We start from the raw sequence: 19,170 nt of genomic DNA on the forward strand, positions 1-19,170 counted from the left end.
ATTACTCTTCGTATTTCAACGCGATTCTAGTGATGTGGTTTGCATGTCGTTTGGCTGCTCTACGGAACGAGGTAGATAGTGATAGGCATCAATAGATGATGATAATCTGCCCCAGGGCTCATTTGTCATACTCAACCGGCTTCATTCTTTACTTATTTTTCTATGAGACTCCCCTCCCCAAGAAAGAACTAGCCTTACATAGAAACCGACTATTTATCGCACAACGAGGACTCACCGGATAATAAGTGGCCGAGCCTGAGTAATAGCAGAATCAGAATCACCTTTTCACAAAGTGTTAGGCAGCAGGTCATATAACCCGCCTTCCTGTATCTAGTTCTCCTCTATAGTATCTTTCTCCTTCCTTAATATATATATCTCAACACTTACTATATTCTTCTGTGCTCTCTTCGTACGGGTTATATATAAGCTCTCGCTTCTGATCTTACGACTAGATCGTATTAAAGACTTTAAATTATAGTCTTCTACTATATAAATCCTTCTTCGGTCCTATAATAGGATATCGCTAGTATATCTACTACTATATCTTATATTTATGATCTAGTATCAATAGTATCTAATCGCGTAACGCGTTGACAATATTTTTTTTTCTAAAAAATATTCTTTAAGTAAATTTTCTATCTCGAATAAATATATTTAAATAAAATTAGTACATTAATAGTATTATAAGTAGTTTTTTTTCGCTTTATAGTTCTTTAAGAATCAGTTATTGTTTATCTAGTACCCAGTCTGCTAATTTATCTAATTTAAGTCTTTTACTTTCTTGCCTAATCCAACCTATACCTTTACACATACGTAGTGTTTAGACAAACTCTTGTTACTGACAGATAGTAACACCTATATAGCTTTACATTCTGAGTTAGACAGTATCAGATTGATAGAGCTTTGAATTGAATTGAACCATCCCCCCCCTTAGAAATGATTATAGCTCTGACTGGTCTGTGTCCACACTAGGTTTTCTCTATTTAAATTGATCTTGACAAAGCTCGTTGTACAGTTGTTTGGGATCTTCCTCGGTGTCCTTGAGAATGTCCTCCCTCCATTTTACCCATAAGGGAGTGCCTGGAGTCAGGTTCGCCTTGTCGATCCATAAACATTGGTTCGGGTTCTAATGTTAACATCGTGCTGTGCGATGTCCAGGCGAGAAATCTTGCGAAATGATCATCGTAGAAGTTTCTCTTCTATGCCATATATACGCCACCCGAGAAGGAGCGCAATGTTCGTTATCTCCAATGGTTTATACAATGGGCTGGTAGAAAAGAGCGTCTTGATGCCATATAAACAATATATATATATATATATAATGCTGCCCCCATAGTTGACTATAACGGGGGCTAAGAAAGCAGATAAAGATAGAAAGCCCTATCTGATCCGCTCCGCGCTCTCCAATAGCTGCGAAGGTTCCTGTAAAAAGAAAAAAAAGAAAAGGTGAGTTAGCAAAAAGATTAACCGGGGCTTCTTACCTTTTTCTTTTGAACCCTCTTAGCCCCCAGTCAAAGAAACATAAAACAACAAAAAATAACCTGTGCCTGCAGTTGAACAAGAGCAAAGCGGGAAAGAGATGTGATATTGATTGATTCACCGGAGGCACCAAAAGCAGACACTGTCTAATGCCCTATTTATATTTGCGAGAAGGAACATCCTTTCCTCGATATCGAAATACCAGGCAGGAAGGCAATGTTCGTCATCTCCAATGGTTTATTACACGCCAACGAGGGCGTTGCGGAAGAAGAGCTTCTGATCATGCGATTGGTCGTGGTGAAAACAAAACAAGAAAGAACCTTGTAGTATCATTCCCTTCTTGTTGCTGTCATACACATATAAAGGTATATATGGCCACCCTATATTGGGGGCTAAGAGGGCAGAAAAAGGGAAAAGGCACCGTTCAAAAAAAAAAAGGGAAGGATGCCGTAGCCAGGAAGAAAAGTTGGATGGTGTGGGATGGATGATGGGATGATTGGATGATTGAAGGCTGATGAGAAAGTAGAATTTGGGGAGAATATGGAGTAATTCAAAAGTTTCGCAATAAGAAGAGTCAACCCAGCGGGATCTCGACAACGAAGCTCGATCGCTGTCCCCAAAAGGCCTCCATAGTCAAAGATTCTTTGCTTGATAACGTGTACAATAGTACAGTAGTCTATTCCATTACTTATACAGGCGAAGCCCAACTCCCAACCTAGCCGACTCAAAGGAAAGCTGTACAGGGGTTATTTTCAAAGAACGCCACGGCGTCTTTCAGTGACTCATGTCGATAATCAGGTTCTGGATATGGAGAACTGCGTGCTGCGAAGAGAGGTTTAACTGGCCCTTAGAGAGCAGTATATCATCTACAGAAATTAATTTAATCAGAGTCCGAGCAACAATACATCAGAATCACCAGGTATAGACACTTCGGATTCCGAGTCTCGAAAAATCAAAGCTCGAAACTCGAAACTCAGATCAGGGGTAGGCATCCAAAGAACAAAGAACCATTCAGGCACAGCAATGCCGTACCAGAACTCGGACACGCCACAGTGGCAAAAAGTCCCCCAAAACCTTTGAGGCTCAAAAAAAGAGCGAAAAATCTTTCTTTCTCTTTGACGGGGTGTCGTCGCCTGGGGCCTGCAGCCTCGCATCTCGTGTCATGGCGTCACTCACTTGAACAGTGCCCCACCCGGATGAGGATGATGGGAAGTAAACCATGATCCCATCTTCAAAATCAGCTATTTCGAGTAGAAATTACATCATTATATTTCTATGAACCTGTTCAATTTCTCATACGAATTTTAACTTGCCAAACCCTCTGTAGCGTACAGGATCATGGAAAGAATCTTGGAGACTGTAGAGAAGTTGATGCCCCAGGCCACAAAATGTGGATTGTCGGAGAACAGTGGAGCCTGCAACGTCAGACAGGGCATCCCATCTCAGAACAGAGATGCTCTCGGACAAGAGCAGTAATGTTATGCGGAGTAGTAAACCATTCCATCCCGGCTATCTATATGTCCCAACCTACGGTCAACCCACCTCGACGGTTGCAAGATAGCGCTAAACCTGAGTCTCCTTGAACACATAATTAACGTTCCAACCAGCAGCAACACATGCACTCTCGCGCATCTCAGTCTAGAAATAACGATCACGAATCATGACCCGATTCCCGAGTACTACGGCGAAAGTAATCGCCCAACTGCACGAACAGTATACAACGACTTAAATGAAGAGGATATGCTGCCGAAAACGTACACAGTTCGGTTGGAAAGTGGTCGTTTCCCGATGCCTTTCATGACGGATCTTCACGGGAAGGAGGACTTTGAGGGGTTTCGTGGGAATAGACTACGGCTTGGTCTTGATAAATCGCCCTATCGCCCGTGGCAAGAGTGGAAACGGGGTCGATATGGGCTTGATAGTATGAAAAGGGATCCTGTTATTTTTGCGGCTCGTACAATCAAGGAAAATACCTGGGATAGCTGTGTTTTTATTTGATATGGTTTAGCAAGGAAGAGGAGAAGTACGGAGAGTAATGTTGAAGGGCGCTTAGCGACTGTACGCAGGGCACTGTAGAGTACGAGACGTTATCCCGGTACTGTAGTGTGAAGGGACAGGGTCGGTTGCTGGTTGCCATGGGTGGTCATTCCGACACGGTCGCACAGCAGCGAGCCCCGCGTGAAGAATCCCTCCATGCCGTCTAGTTAGCCGGGTATACCGGTATGGAATCTTGATGTGGATGGGCGATCGACTCCAACAGTGCATACTTCGGAGATGGCATCGGCGACTAGTCTACGCGAGGGATGTTGAGATGGAAGGGGGGGGCTCGTCGTTGAAGGGTGCGCTTGTTGGGATGGAGATGACCCGGGGAGCGAGGTCGGATGCCTCAGTGGGTATCCGCGTCGGCGAAAGGCGACTCGCGGGGTGGGGGAAACAACAACGCGTTGAGGAGCGCGTCGAGGGAAGAGAGTCGAAGGAAAGAGGGAACATGAACTAGAAAATACTGAAAACTACTTGTCTTGCGACCGGGAGTGGGTTGAATCATAGAAGATCGCATTCCAGCGTCTATGTCATGGTTGGAGCGCGCTAAGGCACCAGGTAAAGGTAATTCCTAATGTACATGCCCATGACTGAAACCATCCCGGATTATTGGGTATGGCAGTAGCATTGTGATCCTTGCGTGCTAAAAGTAAAGCAAAGTTCGAAAACAACCCGATTCCGAAACCCATTGTGATATTGAAAAGCAAAAACCCATCATTTGATCGCCAGTTCGTAAAAAAGAAAAATCAGAAACCCCTTATCGCCTTTCCATTGTTCAACGAAGAAGAAAAGCATCCACCACTCTTAAAGCCTCATGTGTATGAGAGAAGGCATTTAAGAGCGCTCGCCACGGAGGCGGCGGGCCAGCTGGATGTCCTTGGACTGGATGGTGACACGCTTGGCGTGGATGGCGCACAGGTTGGTGTCCTCGAACAGGGAGACGAGGTAGGCCTCAACGGACTCCTGGAGAGCACCGATGGCGGAGGACTGGAAGCGCAGGTCGGACTTGAAGTCCTGGGCGATCTCACGGACCAGACGCTGGAAGGGGAGCTTGCGGATGAGCAGCTCAGTGGACTTCTGGTAGCGACGGATCTCACGCAGAGCGACGGTACCTGAGATGGAAATGTTAGAAGAGATGATCCGATAAGATGGGTTGGGATGGGAGATGGAACATACCGGGCTTGTAGCGGTGAGGCTTCTTGACACCTCCGGTAGAGGGGGCGGCCTTGCGAGCGGCCTTGGAGGCGAGCTGCTTACGGGGAGCCTTGCCACCAGTGGACTTACCTATTGAAGTTGTTAGCGCGATGTTGTGAAAAGTTAGAGACGCGTCGCGTCGCTGGGACCCCACTCCCCGCTCGAAGTGATGGTGACGAGATGACACCATTACCAACCCCCAGAGAGGTGGAGCGAGAGTAGAGCCAGCGAGCACTCTAAAAAGGAGGAGTGGAAGAGTGGAGGAGAATAGGGAATACTAACGGGCAGTCTGCTTAGTGCGAGCCATCGTATCAAATTAAGATGATGAAATTTGATGGAAAGTGGTTGATGAAGATGATGTTGTCGAGAGTGGATGAGAAGGGAAGAAGAGATGGGTGGGGGAAGAGTATTTGTAGGGAGTGCGACCGGGGGAGGGAAAGAGTTGATCTGGAAGTCAGGTCGAGCCAATGAACACGCAGATCAATTTGGCGGAAGGCAAGGCCGGTTTGATTCTCTCCCTTCGGATGGTGAGTGGAGACTGCTGATTGGTCAGATCAAGTTGGGACAATGGTTGGCTGATCTGCCTAAGCGAGAGTCCTTCTCCTGGATCGACCAATCAGCATGCAGGATCAATATCTCTAGAATGCCATCCCTCCTTTCAATCGTGATCCCCGTCGCCAGGGAGGCTGGATCGTTGATCTAATTATTTGAGTGTATTGATCTATCTTTTGGAATGCTCTATGATTTTTTTTTCGGAATATGATCAACATGTTTGGGGGGTGATTTGTGACTGGATCAGAGAGTCCCAAGTTAGATCAGTGGTGTTCTCGGCCTGGGGCATCCGATCACGCCAGTCCAGGGAGTACCTCGGATCACAGCCCTCTGATTGGTGGATCCCCTCACTAGCGCGTGATTCTCAGTCCTGCATTCTGATCCCCGCCCATTTGCACTTCCCATACAAATATCCTTTCTCCTCCACCCTTCTTTCCTTCTCCATCTCTCGTCGACAACACAAGTCTCATATCCACTTTTCAAATCTTCCCTTTTTCTCTACAACACTAATTCAAAATGACTGGCCGTAAGTCTTCTCCATCCCCCCGGATCTTCCCAGCTTGGGTTTTCCTGGGTCTTCGTCCTCTCTCGACGCGTCTTTTCTAACGCGTTCAACAGGTGGAAAGGGTGGCAAGGGTCTCGGCAAGGGCGGCGCCAAGCGTCACCGCAAGATCTTGCGCGACAACATCCAGGGTATTACCAAGCCCGCTATCCGCCGTCTCGCTCGTCGTGGTGGTGTCAAGCGTATCTCCGCCATGATCTACGAGGAGACCCGCGGTGTCCTCAAGACCTTCCTCGAGGGTGTCATCCGTGACGCTGTTACCTACACCGAGCACGCCAAGCGCAAGACCGTCACCTCCCTCGATGTTGTCTACGCTCTCAAGCGCCAGGGCCGTGAGTTTTCCTCATTCATCTGTCTTCCGTCTACCTTCATCCATTCTAACTGCTCTCCTCTCAGGTACCCTCTACGGTTTCGGCGGCTAAGCGTCTCTTGTCTTTCTTCTCTTTTCCGGGTTAACGGTACGATGGGACGTTGGGGTGTTTATCTGATTTTTTAACAATCGTCATGGGTCTGGGTTTGATTTCTTTTACAACGACTACCACTTTTGCGTCCACTATGGGTCTGCTAGTGTTCGCTTCTCTAAGCTTTCCTGTATCATAGCGGCCTTTCTACAACATGGCTGGCACCACTTAGGTGGAATTGACACTCTCGGAACGAGATGTGCTCCGATACGAATACAATTTTGAAACCACGCAATTATTCCATCGTAGCTTCCAAGGTTCTCCATCGTAACCGTATTTTACATCTTCTACTTGAGCTGCGTGGGCGCGTCTTTGCCTTCGCGTTGTTTTGTTGACGCGTTCGCGGCATCGCATCGCGATCTCGGTAGCTCGTACGGGTAGTACATAGTCTGTACTCCCGCTTGATTGTACTTCATGCAAGATACGTTGATATTTAGTATATAACTGAATGTTGCAGTAAACAATAATATAGTACCAAGTAAGATTCAACCGGCCTTTCGCTGTATTTTTTTTTTCTCCATCGTGGGGTAATTTGTGTCGGTCGCGTAGTGTTCAGCTTGGTCCACGACACTTGTAATTGTACGGCGAAGGCAAAAACAAGTCTTTTTCTTGTCGAATATGAGCAATGGCATTAATCTAGACCAGCACGTGTGATTTCCATGTTCATTTTTCCTATAAAAATGCTAGTATTGGGAGATTTCAAAATGAATATCCGAGTTATGGAGGGAAGATGGTGGTGTGTTACTCTAGAAATATATATCACTATCTTGTAAGTCAACCCAACTCAACATGATTAACCTGGAATCACAAAATTACACATTAATCTGGTATCAAAAGATTGCCAGACTTTCAAAGAGTAAAAAACCATCAACTACAATTCGATATTACCTAGGGATCAGGCGTAAAATGAAATCCCAAAATGTGGCATGTCTCGGTCGCCAACCCAGTGTTTTGCAAGTGATAATTCCCCCGAATCGCGCGCCGAATCGCCTTTTGGGCGGGTGGCCGAGTGGTAGAATTGGTCCACCTCGCAACGCGTTCAAATCATCCATCGGTCAAATTTGTATCATTTTCACAGTACGCCCCAAATCAAATGCTCATCTCGCCAGTCCTAGAATCAGCGTAATTTTTATTTTTCCGAGGTGGTGATTGCCTCCCAAAATCACCTCAATGACCTGGCCAGCAAGTCCCGTCTGAGGTTCCAAGTTCCAACCTTGAATCATTCACCACCCACCTGGGCATCCCTACAGACATGCAATGAATCATTCGGAGCGCTCTACGAAGACGCGATACCAATCAGAGATCCTAGTGCAGGATTTTAATGTCGCTAGATACTCCCCTTATCACCCCCTCCATGGCCGGACCCTCGCCGGCCACACGCCAACATACACTAAACCATCCCCACTGGGACAAGACACGGCACAAGGTCAGCCACAATGGTACGAGGTACTCGATAATGCCCTTCAGAAGAGACAGCACCTGGAAATGATATGGATCCTACCAGAATTGATAGACAATGAGGTTACTCTCCGCCCGAAGCTCCCATTCGAGTGCGCTTTCGGCAGTATATTCAATATTACCCGATCAGCACCACGAGGGCCGTCGAATCAAGCCGACCCTACTGCAAGTCACGAACACAACCTTGCAAGATTGACGACTTCCTGCATCGACTATGTGCAACGAGGGCCACATGCAACAACAGCCATGTCCTACTAGTGTTCACCAGACCCAAAATCCTGGCAGGCCGCTAGGTTTATTGTAGAACAAACGATCCGCTAGACGTCCACTTGGCAATCCTCGAAAATTGATGTCCCACCAAGTTCACAAAATACCCTCGTGGCGAAAACCCTCCATGGAATCTCCTTGGCATCTCACCAGGCCTCATTAGAAGTCTGAAATCATTTATTATTTCCGGGACATGGGCACAGCAATCGCCGAGACCAGTCTCGAACCTCACGCGCCCAAATGGAAAAACAAACCAACTCCAGGCCGAGCGAGGAGGATGCTAGGGCGACCAGCTCGTGATCTCAACCGGAGTAAAACCACCGGGCCGTCGCGACTAGCCCCAACATACCCACAGGAGCTGCCATGACTGGGTCGCTACGAGCGACCCGACAGTGTGCATACTACGCTATGGACAAACCAACAGCCACCATGCACCGAGATGCCTATCGCTCAATTCAGTCCCCCCTCCCGGTGTCGGGATCACCACACTGTTGATGCGACAGAGCCACCAATCATGGTCTGGTTCCCCTTTTCGAAAACCATGCAGAGTTGCTGGACAAGGACTTCGCGCCGGGAAGAATCATGCTAGAGCCCGTCCCGACCGGGCTAAACCCGACGGTTTTCGGGATACTATATTATAGTTCGACGGGCTCTAGTCACTAATCATAACTCGCACACCTTATTGCACATAGGCACAAACTCATCGAAAGGGCGCTGGGCATGGTGGATCTGATGCACCCAGAAAGCTCACGCTAACCTCAGGTGGATGCAGCTCGCGAGCCGAAGACCATTATGGCGCCTTCTGACTGGTTGTCACTGGACTTCATTTTTTTTTTCAACGGCACTCGGGGCTGAACCTCTTTCGTCGCGGGGTCAGACAGGGTATCGCTCACTCCAATCATGTATTAATTCACTCCCAGCAGCTTGGGTGCTGTACCCGCATCGCATTGCACTTAATTCCCGAGCTTGGCTTGTATATACGGTGATATCGGCCGACGCTCCTAATTACTGAGTCCTCCCGGTGTCTTTCTTCATTCTTCCCCGGAAGATGCGACAATGTGGTTGTTTGTCCTTGCGACAGTCTTAGTCCTCACGGACGGGTGTTTCGGTGCTTCCAACTCATCCAACTCCACGAACTCCACCAATATCGACCCGATCACGAATTTCTGCCAACGGTTATGGCATCAATGTTGGTGGGCCCCAATTCCCCCTTGACGAGAGCGGGAGACTCGCAATGACTGACAATCGCAGCTGTTGTGAAAGATGATGTCCTCTATATCGATGGTGGCCTTGAGGTCTTCATCCCGTACAACGACCATGGGAGTCCCAAACAAGGCGACCCCATAGTCGGAACCAGTACGCTTCCGAAATCATACCTTTGCTTGAAAAGTCACTCACCCTTTGCGCAGATACCTACATGGTGATGGTTGGTCTGAATTCGTCCTGGAACTGGGAAACAAATATCTCCATAACTGCAGTCAACAAAACAGCCAACCCAAACACCGGAACCCTACCCCCATCAAACGTCCGCGGCGCAATGTACGCCGGTACAAATGAAGACTCCGACGTTTACTCGTACGGAGGGACCTCCTCCTACGTCAACCGAAGCTTCCCAGGTTTTCTGTTCCCAACGGCGCCAACATACACCCTCTGGTCATTCGAAGCACAAGAGAAGGCCTGGGCTCAATATGATATATCGCTCGACGTGCCATTACGACCAGCTGGAGGCGCATATGCAGAAGCGACAGGCCGTGGAATGGGATTTTATTTGAACGGGTTCATTGATAATGGCTCCAATCCCGATTACCAGTTTTACACCGATTTCCGAAGATACCTGGATGGTCTCGTGGTGCTCAACACCACGACGCAAGAAGCGAAGAACCTTTCCACCTCGTCTTTAGACAATTACCCCCGCGCCATGGGCGGGCTGGTATATCTGCCAAACATCGGCACCGAGGGAATCTTGGTTTCGATGGGCGGAGTGACAAAACCAACAAGCAACGATGCCTTGTCAGATATGGGGACATATGTAAGTGATTTCGAGCTCCCTCGGAAAATACCAAGAGGATTATCCGACTCACATACTTGCCACAATCACAGGTCCCCTTCGACAGTGTTGATTTCCTCGACGTAGCATCTATTGACAACGGCAACTCGGACGGAAATTGGTACTCACAGAACACAACAGGCGACATACCCGCACCACGAACAGACTTCTGCCTCGTGACAGTATCAGCGCCCGACAACTCGAGTCACAGCATCTACCTCTACGGCGGGAAAGGCGAGGAAGCCGTCTACGACCAGACATACGTTTTATCGATCCCGTCATTCATATGGATCAAGTTAATGGAGGGGGCTTCACCTCGCTACGCACACTCCTGCCACGTTGTTGGAAAATCCCAGATGTTGACCGTTGGCGGAGCCCGATATGAGAACATTACCCATGGCTGTGACTGGGAATATAGGAGTGTTGCGATATTGAATTTGAAGAATTCCCAATGGGGCAATGTCTTCGATTACAATGCCGGCGAGTACGAACTGCCAGCGAAAATTGTTCATGTTATTGGTGGAAGGTTAGCTCCCATCTCCCACCTCCCATCCCCTCTCCTGAAATGAGTCTATGGATATAATCTAACAAACCCCGAAGCTCAACAGGAAACGCAACATTAACCAAACCCCCCCTCCGGCTTCAGCAACGAAGAAGTGGAAACATACTTCAACAACCCCAGCGCCCTTTCACCAGCCCCAAAGCCCCACCTAACGGGCCCGAAAATCATCGGGATCGCAATCGGCTCAATAGCCGGCGCCGTCATGCTCCTCGGCGGCGGCGCATACTACTACTTCTACAACCGCCGCAGACGCAAACAAATAGCGAAAGACAGCGACCAAGAACAAGACATGCGCGAAGCTCCGGGCCAACATAATGGTATTTACGAAGCGCCGCCGGACTCGATGACGGCTCGCTTTGCTAGGGCGATCTTTCGGAATCGTGGGAAAAGGGCGGAACTTGAGCCGCAGCCGCCTGTTGTTCATGAGATGGATGCGGATCCTCAGGTTTTTGAACTTCCTGGTAGGAATTCTAGGGTAGAGAGGGGGAAGGGTGAAGATGGGGATAAGAAGGATTAGGATGGATTGGATTGGATTAGTTGGGAGATGGGATAGTTTTTTGGGTTTTTAATGAGTGTGTTACGAGTGAATGAGTTATGATTTGGATCTAGCGCAAACGAACATGGGAGTTTTGATTAATGTTATTTCTTTAAGCTCTAGAAATTCTCTTCTATCTTGATAAACCAGTGAGTAAAAAATGGAACAAAGACAAAGCGTTGGGTGAAAGAACGATCTCAATCTTCTCATTGTGCAGGAGCTCTGCGCAAAATGGATGTATGGGCTCCTCTCCTTCCGTGAATTGCACCTGTCTCTCTTCTCTCTTCTCTCACTCTTCTCCATTCACTTACCCCCTTCAAGCTCCTTCCCCTATGTCCCAATCTCCATCTTCAATCGACACTCATCTCCCCTCGAGACCTCAAAATGGGTATCCCAAAGACACTCCTACCCGCCCAAGACGATCTTTCCGAGCCAACCTCACCCAAGTTGCCTGCCAGGTCGACCAAGTCTTCAGTCACAACCCGGAGTAGGAAGGCCAAGAATGAAGATGATCTGCCATACCATCCCCCGAGCAGGAAAGGCAAAAGACGTGCTGTTGATCAGAACCCGGCTACAGAGTCAAAGTCAACTGGTTCCACCGACCCGGCCGTGGACGTGAGCCCGCCTCCCAAGAAGAAGGCGAAGACCCGAGCCAAAAAGGACAAGGCTGATGGTGGCGCTGAGAAACGAAAAAAACCATGGCTGGACGAGGCTCCCATCGAACACAAGGTGAAGCTCATGCGACTAGCCAGCAAGATTTCACGGTATCTGCCCTTGAATCCTAACCTCCCCCTCCCCATAGTTTCGGGTACTAACAAGATCCATCGCATTACCAGACTGTTTTTCGCCGGGTACTAAGTAGCTGGTACTCCAGAGAACCCACACATCTCATTTGATATCATAGGGTCGACGGGGAAACTCTATAAAACTACCATCAAGGAAGTGTCCTTCTGTGACTGCCCGGACTCGAGGTATCGCCGGAGCATGTGCAAGCATATCATATATGGTGAGTATTTTGAATTGGACCTGCACTTGCTTTCCTTCCATTTCCCTGTCCACTCAGATTTGTTCTATCGTCGGGATTCCAGTGACTGATTCCATCTGCAGTGCTAGTGCGTGCTTTGAAGGCCCCCGCCGAGCTTCAGTACCAGCAGGCCTTCCTCCCATCGGTAAGCACAAGCAAGGAATGGCCATCACTCTCTACCCGATCAGACACTGATTCGTATATGCAGGAGCTCCGTTCCATGCTCGAAAATGCTTCCCATAGCCTCCGAATTGACGCCCCGACGGGAACAGCCGCAGAAGAGAACAACGGCACCCGCAAGTCCATCGAGGGCGACTGCCCGGTCTGTTTCATGGAGATGACCCCCGATGAGAAGATCGTCTGGTGTATGGCTACATGCGGAAATAACATCCATGGCGAATGCCTGAAGCGGTGGGCTGCTGTTTCTTGTGATAGTGGTCTGCGCTGTGTTTACTGGTACGTACATGCTTCTGCTTGTTTTGCAAAAAGTACCTTCGCTGACGGATTAATAGTCGTTCTCCCTGGAAGACCGCAAAAGAGCTCGCCACTGGCCTCGATCTCGAGGACCTCTGCCCACAGAAGAAAAGGCTCGGCCCTAACAGATATGTCAACCTCGCCGAGGAGTATGGCATTGTCCCCAGCCCGAAGAAAGGGGCCGGTGGTGGAGGTGGAAAGGAGGTTCCTGGATTTTCCCAGTAGTTCTCCAGAGCGAACCTGTCGCTCTACGGGTGATGTGGTCACTCGCGAGAACTAGTCGGGGAGATTTATGGTTTGTGTGATTTTGCGAGCTTAAATCAATGTGCCACATTATAACACGGCGATTTCTCGGTCTGCTGGAATATGCCTTATAACATCTTCCTATCTGAAATCTGAATGGGGTTCGTCTTATATCCTATGCCAGGGAACGATATTCAATAGTTAATATCAAGGAAACTTTCTTTTAGGACTGACTCGTAGGCTTCCGATTTCTGTATAGTGGGTGATTTAGCCGGTGCTTCTGAAAGGGACTCGGGAAGTCTGTATCCTGCCTATATTCGACTGACTGATGTTTAGAGTATGAGTTATTCAAGCGTAAATGTAAATGTAAATATAGATTTAACGAGTAAAACTAGCAACCAATTAACTAGTCGATGGTGCGACACCTCCAGGCCTGAGACATCAGGCCACCCCGCGTTGTCTTGGCCAATCTTACACATCGCACTTCCATCTCGCTCTCATAGCACACATCTACTTGCCATCTCGTTCTTGCATAGTCTTTCTCCCTTGCATTTGATACTCAGAATTAGAACAAGTCTTATTTTCCCTCTTTCGCTCAACCATTTCCCAAAGGACACATAATCTCCGAAGAACCCACCTCTGTTCAGGGGGGAAAGAGGGCACTTGGCCCCCAAAAACCCATTGGAACCTCTTTGGCCAACAAACCGATAATCCATCCCCAACTAAGAATAAGCTTAACGACCAACATGCAAGCTTCCGCACAACAGCAGCAACAGATTCAGCGCCAACAAATGCTCATGGCCCAGAATCGAGCCTTGCAAGCAATGGCCGCCAGGCAACAAGCGCTCGCAGACCCAGCCACTCAACAAGTCGGAGAAAACAGCAATAATGACCAAGAGATGCACAACACATCCAGATCAATAGGGCATGCGACAATCACCCCAGAGCCAAAACCAAACGGCCTGATGACTTTCCAAGCAATCTGCCAAACCAGATCGCCCCAAGAAGTCGAGCGCATGCTCTCAACAACCCAACCAACTCCCCAAATCCTAAATTTTGGCCTGGAAGCCGCCTTAACCGGCTCAAACGTCGCCGTCGCCCAATATCTTCTGTCCAACCACGCCCCCATCACCACATCAACGGCGGAAAAGATCTTCCACACCACCAACCCAAACCCCAACCCCACGCTAACAGACCGCCAAATCGCTCTCTTCGAGCTCCTAACCCAACACGGCTGGACCCCCAACTCCCCAGGAAGTACCGGCGCTCCACTACTACCACAGGTAGCAGCGACCAACAACACAGCGCTACTACGCTGGTTTCTAACGCATGGGGCAAACCCCAATTTCGGCATCCGGCGACTTGTCACGACGAACGGAGCAACAGATCAATTAAGCTACGAGTCATGCGCGGCTCTAGAATCCGCATCTGCAAAAGCCGATATCGAAGCTGTACAAATGCTCTTTGACGCCGGTGCCGAGATTCGATACGGCTACCCTCTTCACTACGCTGCTGGTGCCCTTCCTGTCCCTGTTGGCAGGGGATCGGAATTATTTGACGCGGATCGCAGAATTCCTATTATGCAGCTCCTGCTTGAGCGTGGAGCGGATGTTAATCAGAAAGGGGAGACGGAGCTTGTGGCGCATCATCCTATAATGTATGCTGTAATGGCTGGGGCTGTGCAGAGGGTTAGGTGGTTGCTTGAACGCGGGGCCGATCCTGAGGCGAGGGGGGTCTTGGGGAGTGCGGTTGAGACTGCTTTTGTTATGGGGAGTGAGGAGATGAAGGCTGTTATGGAGGTGGGGATTCGGGCGCGGAGGTTTGGTGGCGAGGCTAGTTTTGCGGGGGAGGTGCTTGCCATTCGGCCTAAGCCGAGTAGTGGGTAGTGGGTATCATACGAGTAGTTGGGTACCCTGGGGTAGTTAGGCTGGGATGGGCTGGGTTTGGTTTGGGCACGGCGAGTGCATATATCTACTTTAACTATAATCAGAGTTTATAGATGTTGCAGATGCTAAAGTTTTATAAGGTTTTAGTGCTTATTTCTTGTTAACCGGGACTATGGGCCATGGACTATGTATTCGGGTAGGATATTGAAGCGACTTGAATCATAGAATAGCCCTGGAGTACCTGAGTTCCTGTCCCTCGAGTCCTCCTTGAACATGGACTTTCTCATAGTGCCAAACTATTAAGGCATCGTATCTCATAGAAATCTCAATTGAACACGTCTCAATAACATTGGAATCCACTTGAAATTATACCGTATCGCCAAATCGGGGCTTGTAAACCCAGAACAAGTATGATCAAAGTGGAAATAAGCCACCGGCCACGCAACGACCAAGCCCTCGACACCTCAGATTCCATCAGATTATCCGCATAATGTCAACTAAGCTGAGTTACGAATGGCAGCGCATTACACGGGCTCTTGGACGCCGGTTGGTGGGAACTCGCACGAGCCAGACAACGCCACTCGAGAAGAGCTAAAACTCTATCAAGACATCGGCGACCAATGTACAGAATGTCATTGGACGAGCTGAAACCTGATTGGTTACGACGAGGCTGAACCCAGCTGAACTCTGTCCTGGAAATAGGTAGGACACGCAACCCTGGCTGGGAGAGTCCATCGAATGGGAATGCGTGTTGAGGGTCGGCATTCGAGCCTCGCGGAGATCCGTCGAACAAAAGTCAGATACATGTATCTTTTCCCAACCAATCAGACTCTTAGATTGCCGATCTTGGGCTGTGCTTTGAAGGCAGCACGATTAAGGGTGACAGCGTGGGCCCCTTGACAGGCAACAGCACAGGGCATTTGGTATCCCTTGCCTTGTCTTCAAGTTGTCGTGGATCCGTCCTATGTAGATCACTGTTCTAGAAGGTCTTTCCCAGTTCACATGAATTTTCCTTGTTTTTTTTTATTTTATTACAAATATCTTATACCATATAAGGTAATCGAAAAAAAGAAATAGAAGTTCTCTGAAACAAAAGTAACTGGGATGTATTTCTCAGCGCGGTCTGTTTCTCGTATAAAGTTTTGTATACTTAGTATGAGTAGTCATCCCGAAGTACATGTACTCACCCGGGATAGAACCAACATAACACAACTCAGCACACCATCGGGATAACTCGGGCGATTTCTGAATATCTACTACGGAGCGCAGTACTCCTACAACCTTGCGATGTAAGATGCAACCCAACCACTAAGCCAGATGAAAACCCTTCCCTCCCTCCAAACGGAATAAAAAAAACTAAAACCTCAGACATGCATGCCAACGGAGAATCCCGGTGCCGACTTGCCGGCACTAGAAGGGTTTTCGAATTCTTAGCGCCTTCTAGCCTGCCCAACCTGCATCATTACTAGTGCGTTCCGTCGCGGTGTATCCGCCCATACCACCACCAACACTGCACATTCCAATCGTCGTGGCTGTGCAACACGGCCAATCATTTGCATCGAAAAAATTTTCACTGTGCATTAGCGTTGTTCTAATTCTGCTCTGCAGGACTTGAGACTGTCAGGGCCCTGGGCCCGGCACTTCTGAACCGTTAAGGTGCTGACCTCTTTTTCCTTTTCGCCGGGATTCCACCGTGAAGGATCACGAATGAAAATTTTTTCTCTTGGGGGACCGAGCGTGGGTGTGTCGGGCCGGTTTTGGGGTGGTTGAATGCGCCCGACTAAGAAGGTGATTTTACACGACAGAGTGGTGGTTACTACCGTAGTGCTGTAGTGCTGTCTGTGCCTGCGGGTAGAGTAGACTAAGCTGAGCACTCTCTATGACCCGTGCATTGTTTTTATTTCTACAATAGGCAAGTGTATGTGGGCCAGATTGTAAGGAGATGGAGATGTTCCCCCCGAATCTCGCCACTTCCCCGGACGAGGGCCACGTTGTTGTGGCTTTCGAGCCGAAAATACATCGGCTAGAGGGGCCAAGAATTCTGGACCAGAGGTTGAGGTCAAGTGAGCAGTCGATAAGACAAGGACTCAGACTACCCTAAGGGATACTACTAGTAGTACTACTAGTAGTAATAGAGTGTTGGTCCAGACTCTTCGGTTCGCACGGCACCCCGGGCTTCGGCCCCCCGTTCTCTTGGGGACCCGAGCGCTAAAGCCGAGACTGGGACTGGGACCGCATCTCCGAGGATCTGGCATGGCATTCAGCATAGCCCGGACCAGAAGATTCTTTCTCGTACGATTTGCTTCTTTCGTACATATTCATAATCATCACGCGGGTCTTCTCCGGTTCTCGCACGAAATGTACCTAGACTACTAAAGTGAACACCGACTTTGCCACCGTTCCCCCGGTCGGAAGTCGGCCGATTAGATCCCACGCTAAGCTTAACGCATGCAAGAATGTCGCTAGAGATTCTCTCGCCGATGGTAGCCCGCGCAATCTATATACGAGTACGCGATATGCTTGCGACCTCGTGTTCAGTTTTTTGCAGGCCGCGCTAGTTGGACTAGCAGGGATCTACGGAAGATTTAAATTTTTTTTCCTTATTTTTTTATTTTATTTATTTTATTCGCGTGGGTTTGTTCCTGACGCCCTGGGCGTTTCTGAGTCAAAATGTATTTGACAAATATAGTTGTAATCATTACTATTCATGTTTTGTGTTGATGGATCAGTATTTTAATTTTTTCTTTCATGTATTTTATTTTATCCCGTGTGAAATACGTGACAGTCATGGTCAAAGAAACAGTCCATTATCAGACCATCAATAACCAAAAGTGTCCTTGTGACCTGGGGAACCTTGGATCGAATAGGCAGAGATGTTTGTAGCCGAGGGTCTCACCATAGAACAAGGCATAGGGCGGCTCCGACGAGGCTCCTACTAAGACACGGTCGCAACCGCGCTAGTTGGCACTGCTAGTTACTCCATAGCTGGTACTAGTACTGAGTCACATGGTACTCATGCCATGGGTCAGCTGACCTCAAAGTCTCATTTTGGCCAAATCAGTAGCGTTGAGCCGAGCAGATCGAGCGAAATACCTAGAAACTTCGGGGTATGGTATGGCAGGTGTATCTCAGCTGGTGCTGGTGCATTTGGACCTGCCCAAACCGGTCTACTTTGGGATACCCCAGAGAATGTTAGAATGCAGGGAAATCCCGATGACCTGGGTGCCACATGGTGGCTGAGCACGACGTGGCTAGTAGTAGGGTAGACTAAAACAGACTAGCCGGATTGGGCAAGGGACCTCGGCCGTAGGGGTGAAAAGGCTGAGAGAACTTGAAAGTTGAGTCACGCGGCCCAACGGGTCCAAAACAAGGTGTGGCTCAGCCCTGTAGAAATCTCGGGGTGCCCTAAATTTGGAGTTTGGAGCTTCGGAGATCGGGACTAGTTCGTTAGACCCGGATTATGCAGGCCTACTACAGTAGTACGTACTCGTAAAGAAGAGATTGCTAAGCGATGATACAGAGTACGATTCAGAATGGTAATCAAGAATTCTAATCCCATTTTGCTGAACCCGATGACTCCCGTATGTTTTCGTACCCTACTCCGTATCTCTCTCGTATAACCACGGAGGAGGTAAATTAATCTATGGGACTCGTTTGCAGGACAGGCTCTTGAGATCTCCAATCCAATGGAAATGGACGAGCGATCAGTGACATTTGATTTGATTTGAGGGGTGGGTATGTGGCTGGCAGGGAAAGCCACCACTCCACTGCAAGGAGGGACAACACAGAAGGGGGAGAGACTGGACGGTACCCCCGACGATCAGCGATCAGTGGATCCCCATGAGTACTGTATTGTACAGAAGTGTATGTTGAAATACCACTAGTCCCTCATCGGGCCTAGTCAATGCATCCGATCGGTCGTAATACCGAAATCTTTCGGTCTTCCCGGTGCGCTGCAGCCATGTCGAGCGACGCCTAAACGTCATGGGGGCCTTTGCTTTTAAGAACCCACATCCTTCCGGTCTTTGACTTGAATTCCCTTGATTATTATACACCCATTACTCATACACACCTCACCTCAACTTAACTCACTTCACCTCAACATATTACTCACTCACCTTTATTCACTCAAATCATATATCACCTGGTAAGCCCATCATCCATCAGAACCAAACTCTTCCCCATTCCAGACCATTTCTGATTTAAGGTTCAACCTGGTCCCAGAACCTTTCCATCACTCCCTCGACGTTTCCAGACTCTTCACCCCAGCGAACCAGATTCCTCAGCACGGCCACAAACTCTTGCCTGCTCCCAAGGATCTCTCGGATCTTGACCCGTCGGAATTCCTCTCTATAAAAAGCTCGCCTCCCCAGGTGGCGAACTCGA

General features: G+C 48.7%; 6 protein-coding genes across 6 annotated transcripts; 5 read left to right on the forward strand and 1 right to left on the reverse strand.

Annotated features, from left to right (window-relative positions):
* Nucleotides 1–4,336: 4,336 nt before the first annotated feature.
* hhtA (histone H3) lies at nucleotides 4,337–5,031 on the reverse strand. Its single transcript, XM_057268553.1, has 3 exons — nucleotides 4,996–5,031; nucleotides 4,696–4,803; nucleotides 4,337–4,631 (listed from the first exon to the last, which is right to left on the reverse strand). Exons 1-3 carry the CDS (start codon nucleotides 5,018–5,020, stop codon nucleotides 4,354–4,356), a joined length of 411 nt encoding a protein of 136 aa, XP_057119230.1. The 5' UTR covers nucleotides 5,021–5,031; the 3' UTR covers nucleotides 4,337–4,353.
* Nucleotides 5,032–5,781: 750 nt separating this feature from the next.
* Nucleotides 5,782–6,249, forward strand: N7481_009335 (histone H4; the record flags this gene model as incomplete). The annotated part of the gene is made up of 3 exons (XM_057268554.1): nucleotides 5,782–5,791; nucleotides 5,884–6,159; nucleotides 6,224–6,249. The coding sequence occupies 3 exons, from the start codon at nucleotides 5,782–5,784 to the stop codon at nucleotides 6,247–6,249; spliced, it is 312 nt and encodes a 103-aa protein (XP_057119231.1).
* Nucleotides 6,250–7,545: 1,296 nt separating this feature from the next.
* N7481_009336 (uncharacterized protein) lies at nucleotides 7,546–8,004 on the forward strand (the record flags this gene model as incomplete). The annotated part of the gene is made up of 1 exon (XM_057268555.1): nucleotides 7,546–8,004. The coding sequence occupies one exon, from the start codon at nucleotides 7,546–7,548 to the stop codon at nucleotides 8,002–8,004; it is 459 nt and encodes a 152-aa protein (XP_057119232.1).
* Nucleotides 8,005–9,069: 1,065 nt separating this feature from the next.
* Nucleotides 9,070–11,139, forward strand: N7481_009337 (putative cell wall anchored protein; the record flags this gene model as incomplete). Its single annotated transcript, XM_057268556.1, has 5 exons — nucleotides 9,070–9,202; nucleotides 9,265–9,369; nucleotides 9,423–10,042; nucleotides 10,114–10,586; nucleotides 10,707–11,139. 5 exons carry the CDS (start codon nucleotides 9,070–9,072, stop codon nucleotides 11,137–11,139), a joined length of 1,764 nt encoding a protein of 587 aa, XP_057119233.1.
* Nucleotides 11,140–11,541: 402 nt separating this feature from the next.
* On the forward strand, nucleotides 11,542–12,880 carry N7481_009338 (RING finger domain protein; the record flags this gene model as incomplete). The annotated part of the gene is made up of 5 exons (XM_057268557.1): nucleotides 11,542–11,965; nucleotides 12,032–12,163; nucleotides 12,265–12,326; nucleotides 12,390–12,637; nucleotides 12,694–12,880. 5 exons carry the CDS (start codon nucleotides 11,542–11,544, stop codon nucleotides 12,878–12,880), a joined length of 1,053 nt encoding a protein of 350 aa, XP_057119234.1.
* Nucleotides 12,881–13,644: 764 nt separating this feature from the next.
* N7481_009339 (ankyrin repeat domain-containing protein) lies at nucleotides 13,645–14,784 on the forward strand (the record flags this gene model as incomplete). Its single annotated transcript, XM_057268558.1, has 1 exon — nucleotides 13,645–14,784. One exon carries the CDS (start codon nucleotides 13,645–13,647, stop codon nucleotides 14,782–14,784), a length of 1,140 nt encoding a protein of 379 aa, XP_057119235.1.
* Nucleotides 14,785–19,170: the final 4,386 nt, after the last annotated feature.

The sequence above is a fragment of the Penicillium waksmanii genome (assembly GCF_028829765.1).
Source record: "Penicillium waksmanii strain IBT 27052 chromosome Unknown utg000008l:1.0-5622682.0:1.0-5626561.0, whole genome shotgun sequence".
NCBI lineage: Eukaryota > Fungi > Ascomycota > Eurotiomycetes > Eurotiales > Aspergillaceae > Penicillium > Penicillium waksmanii.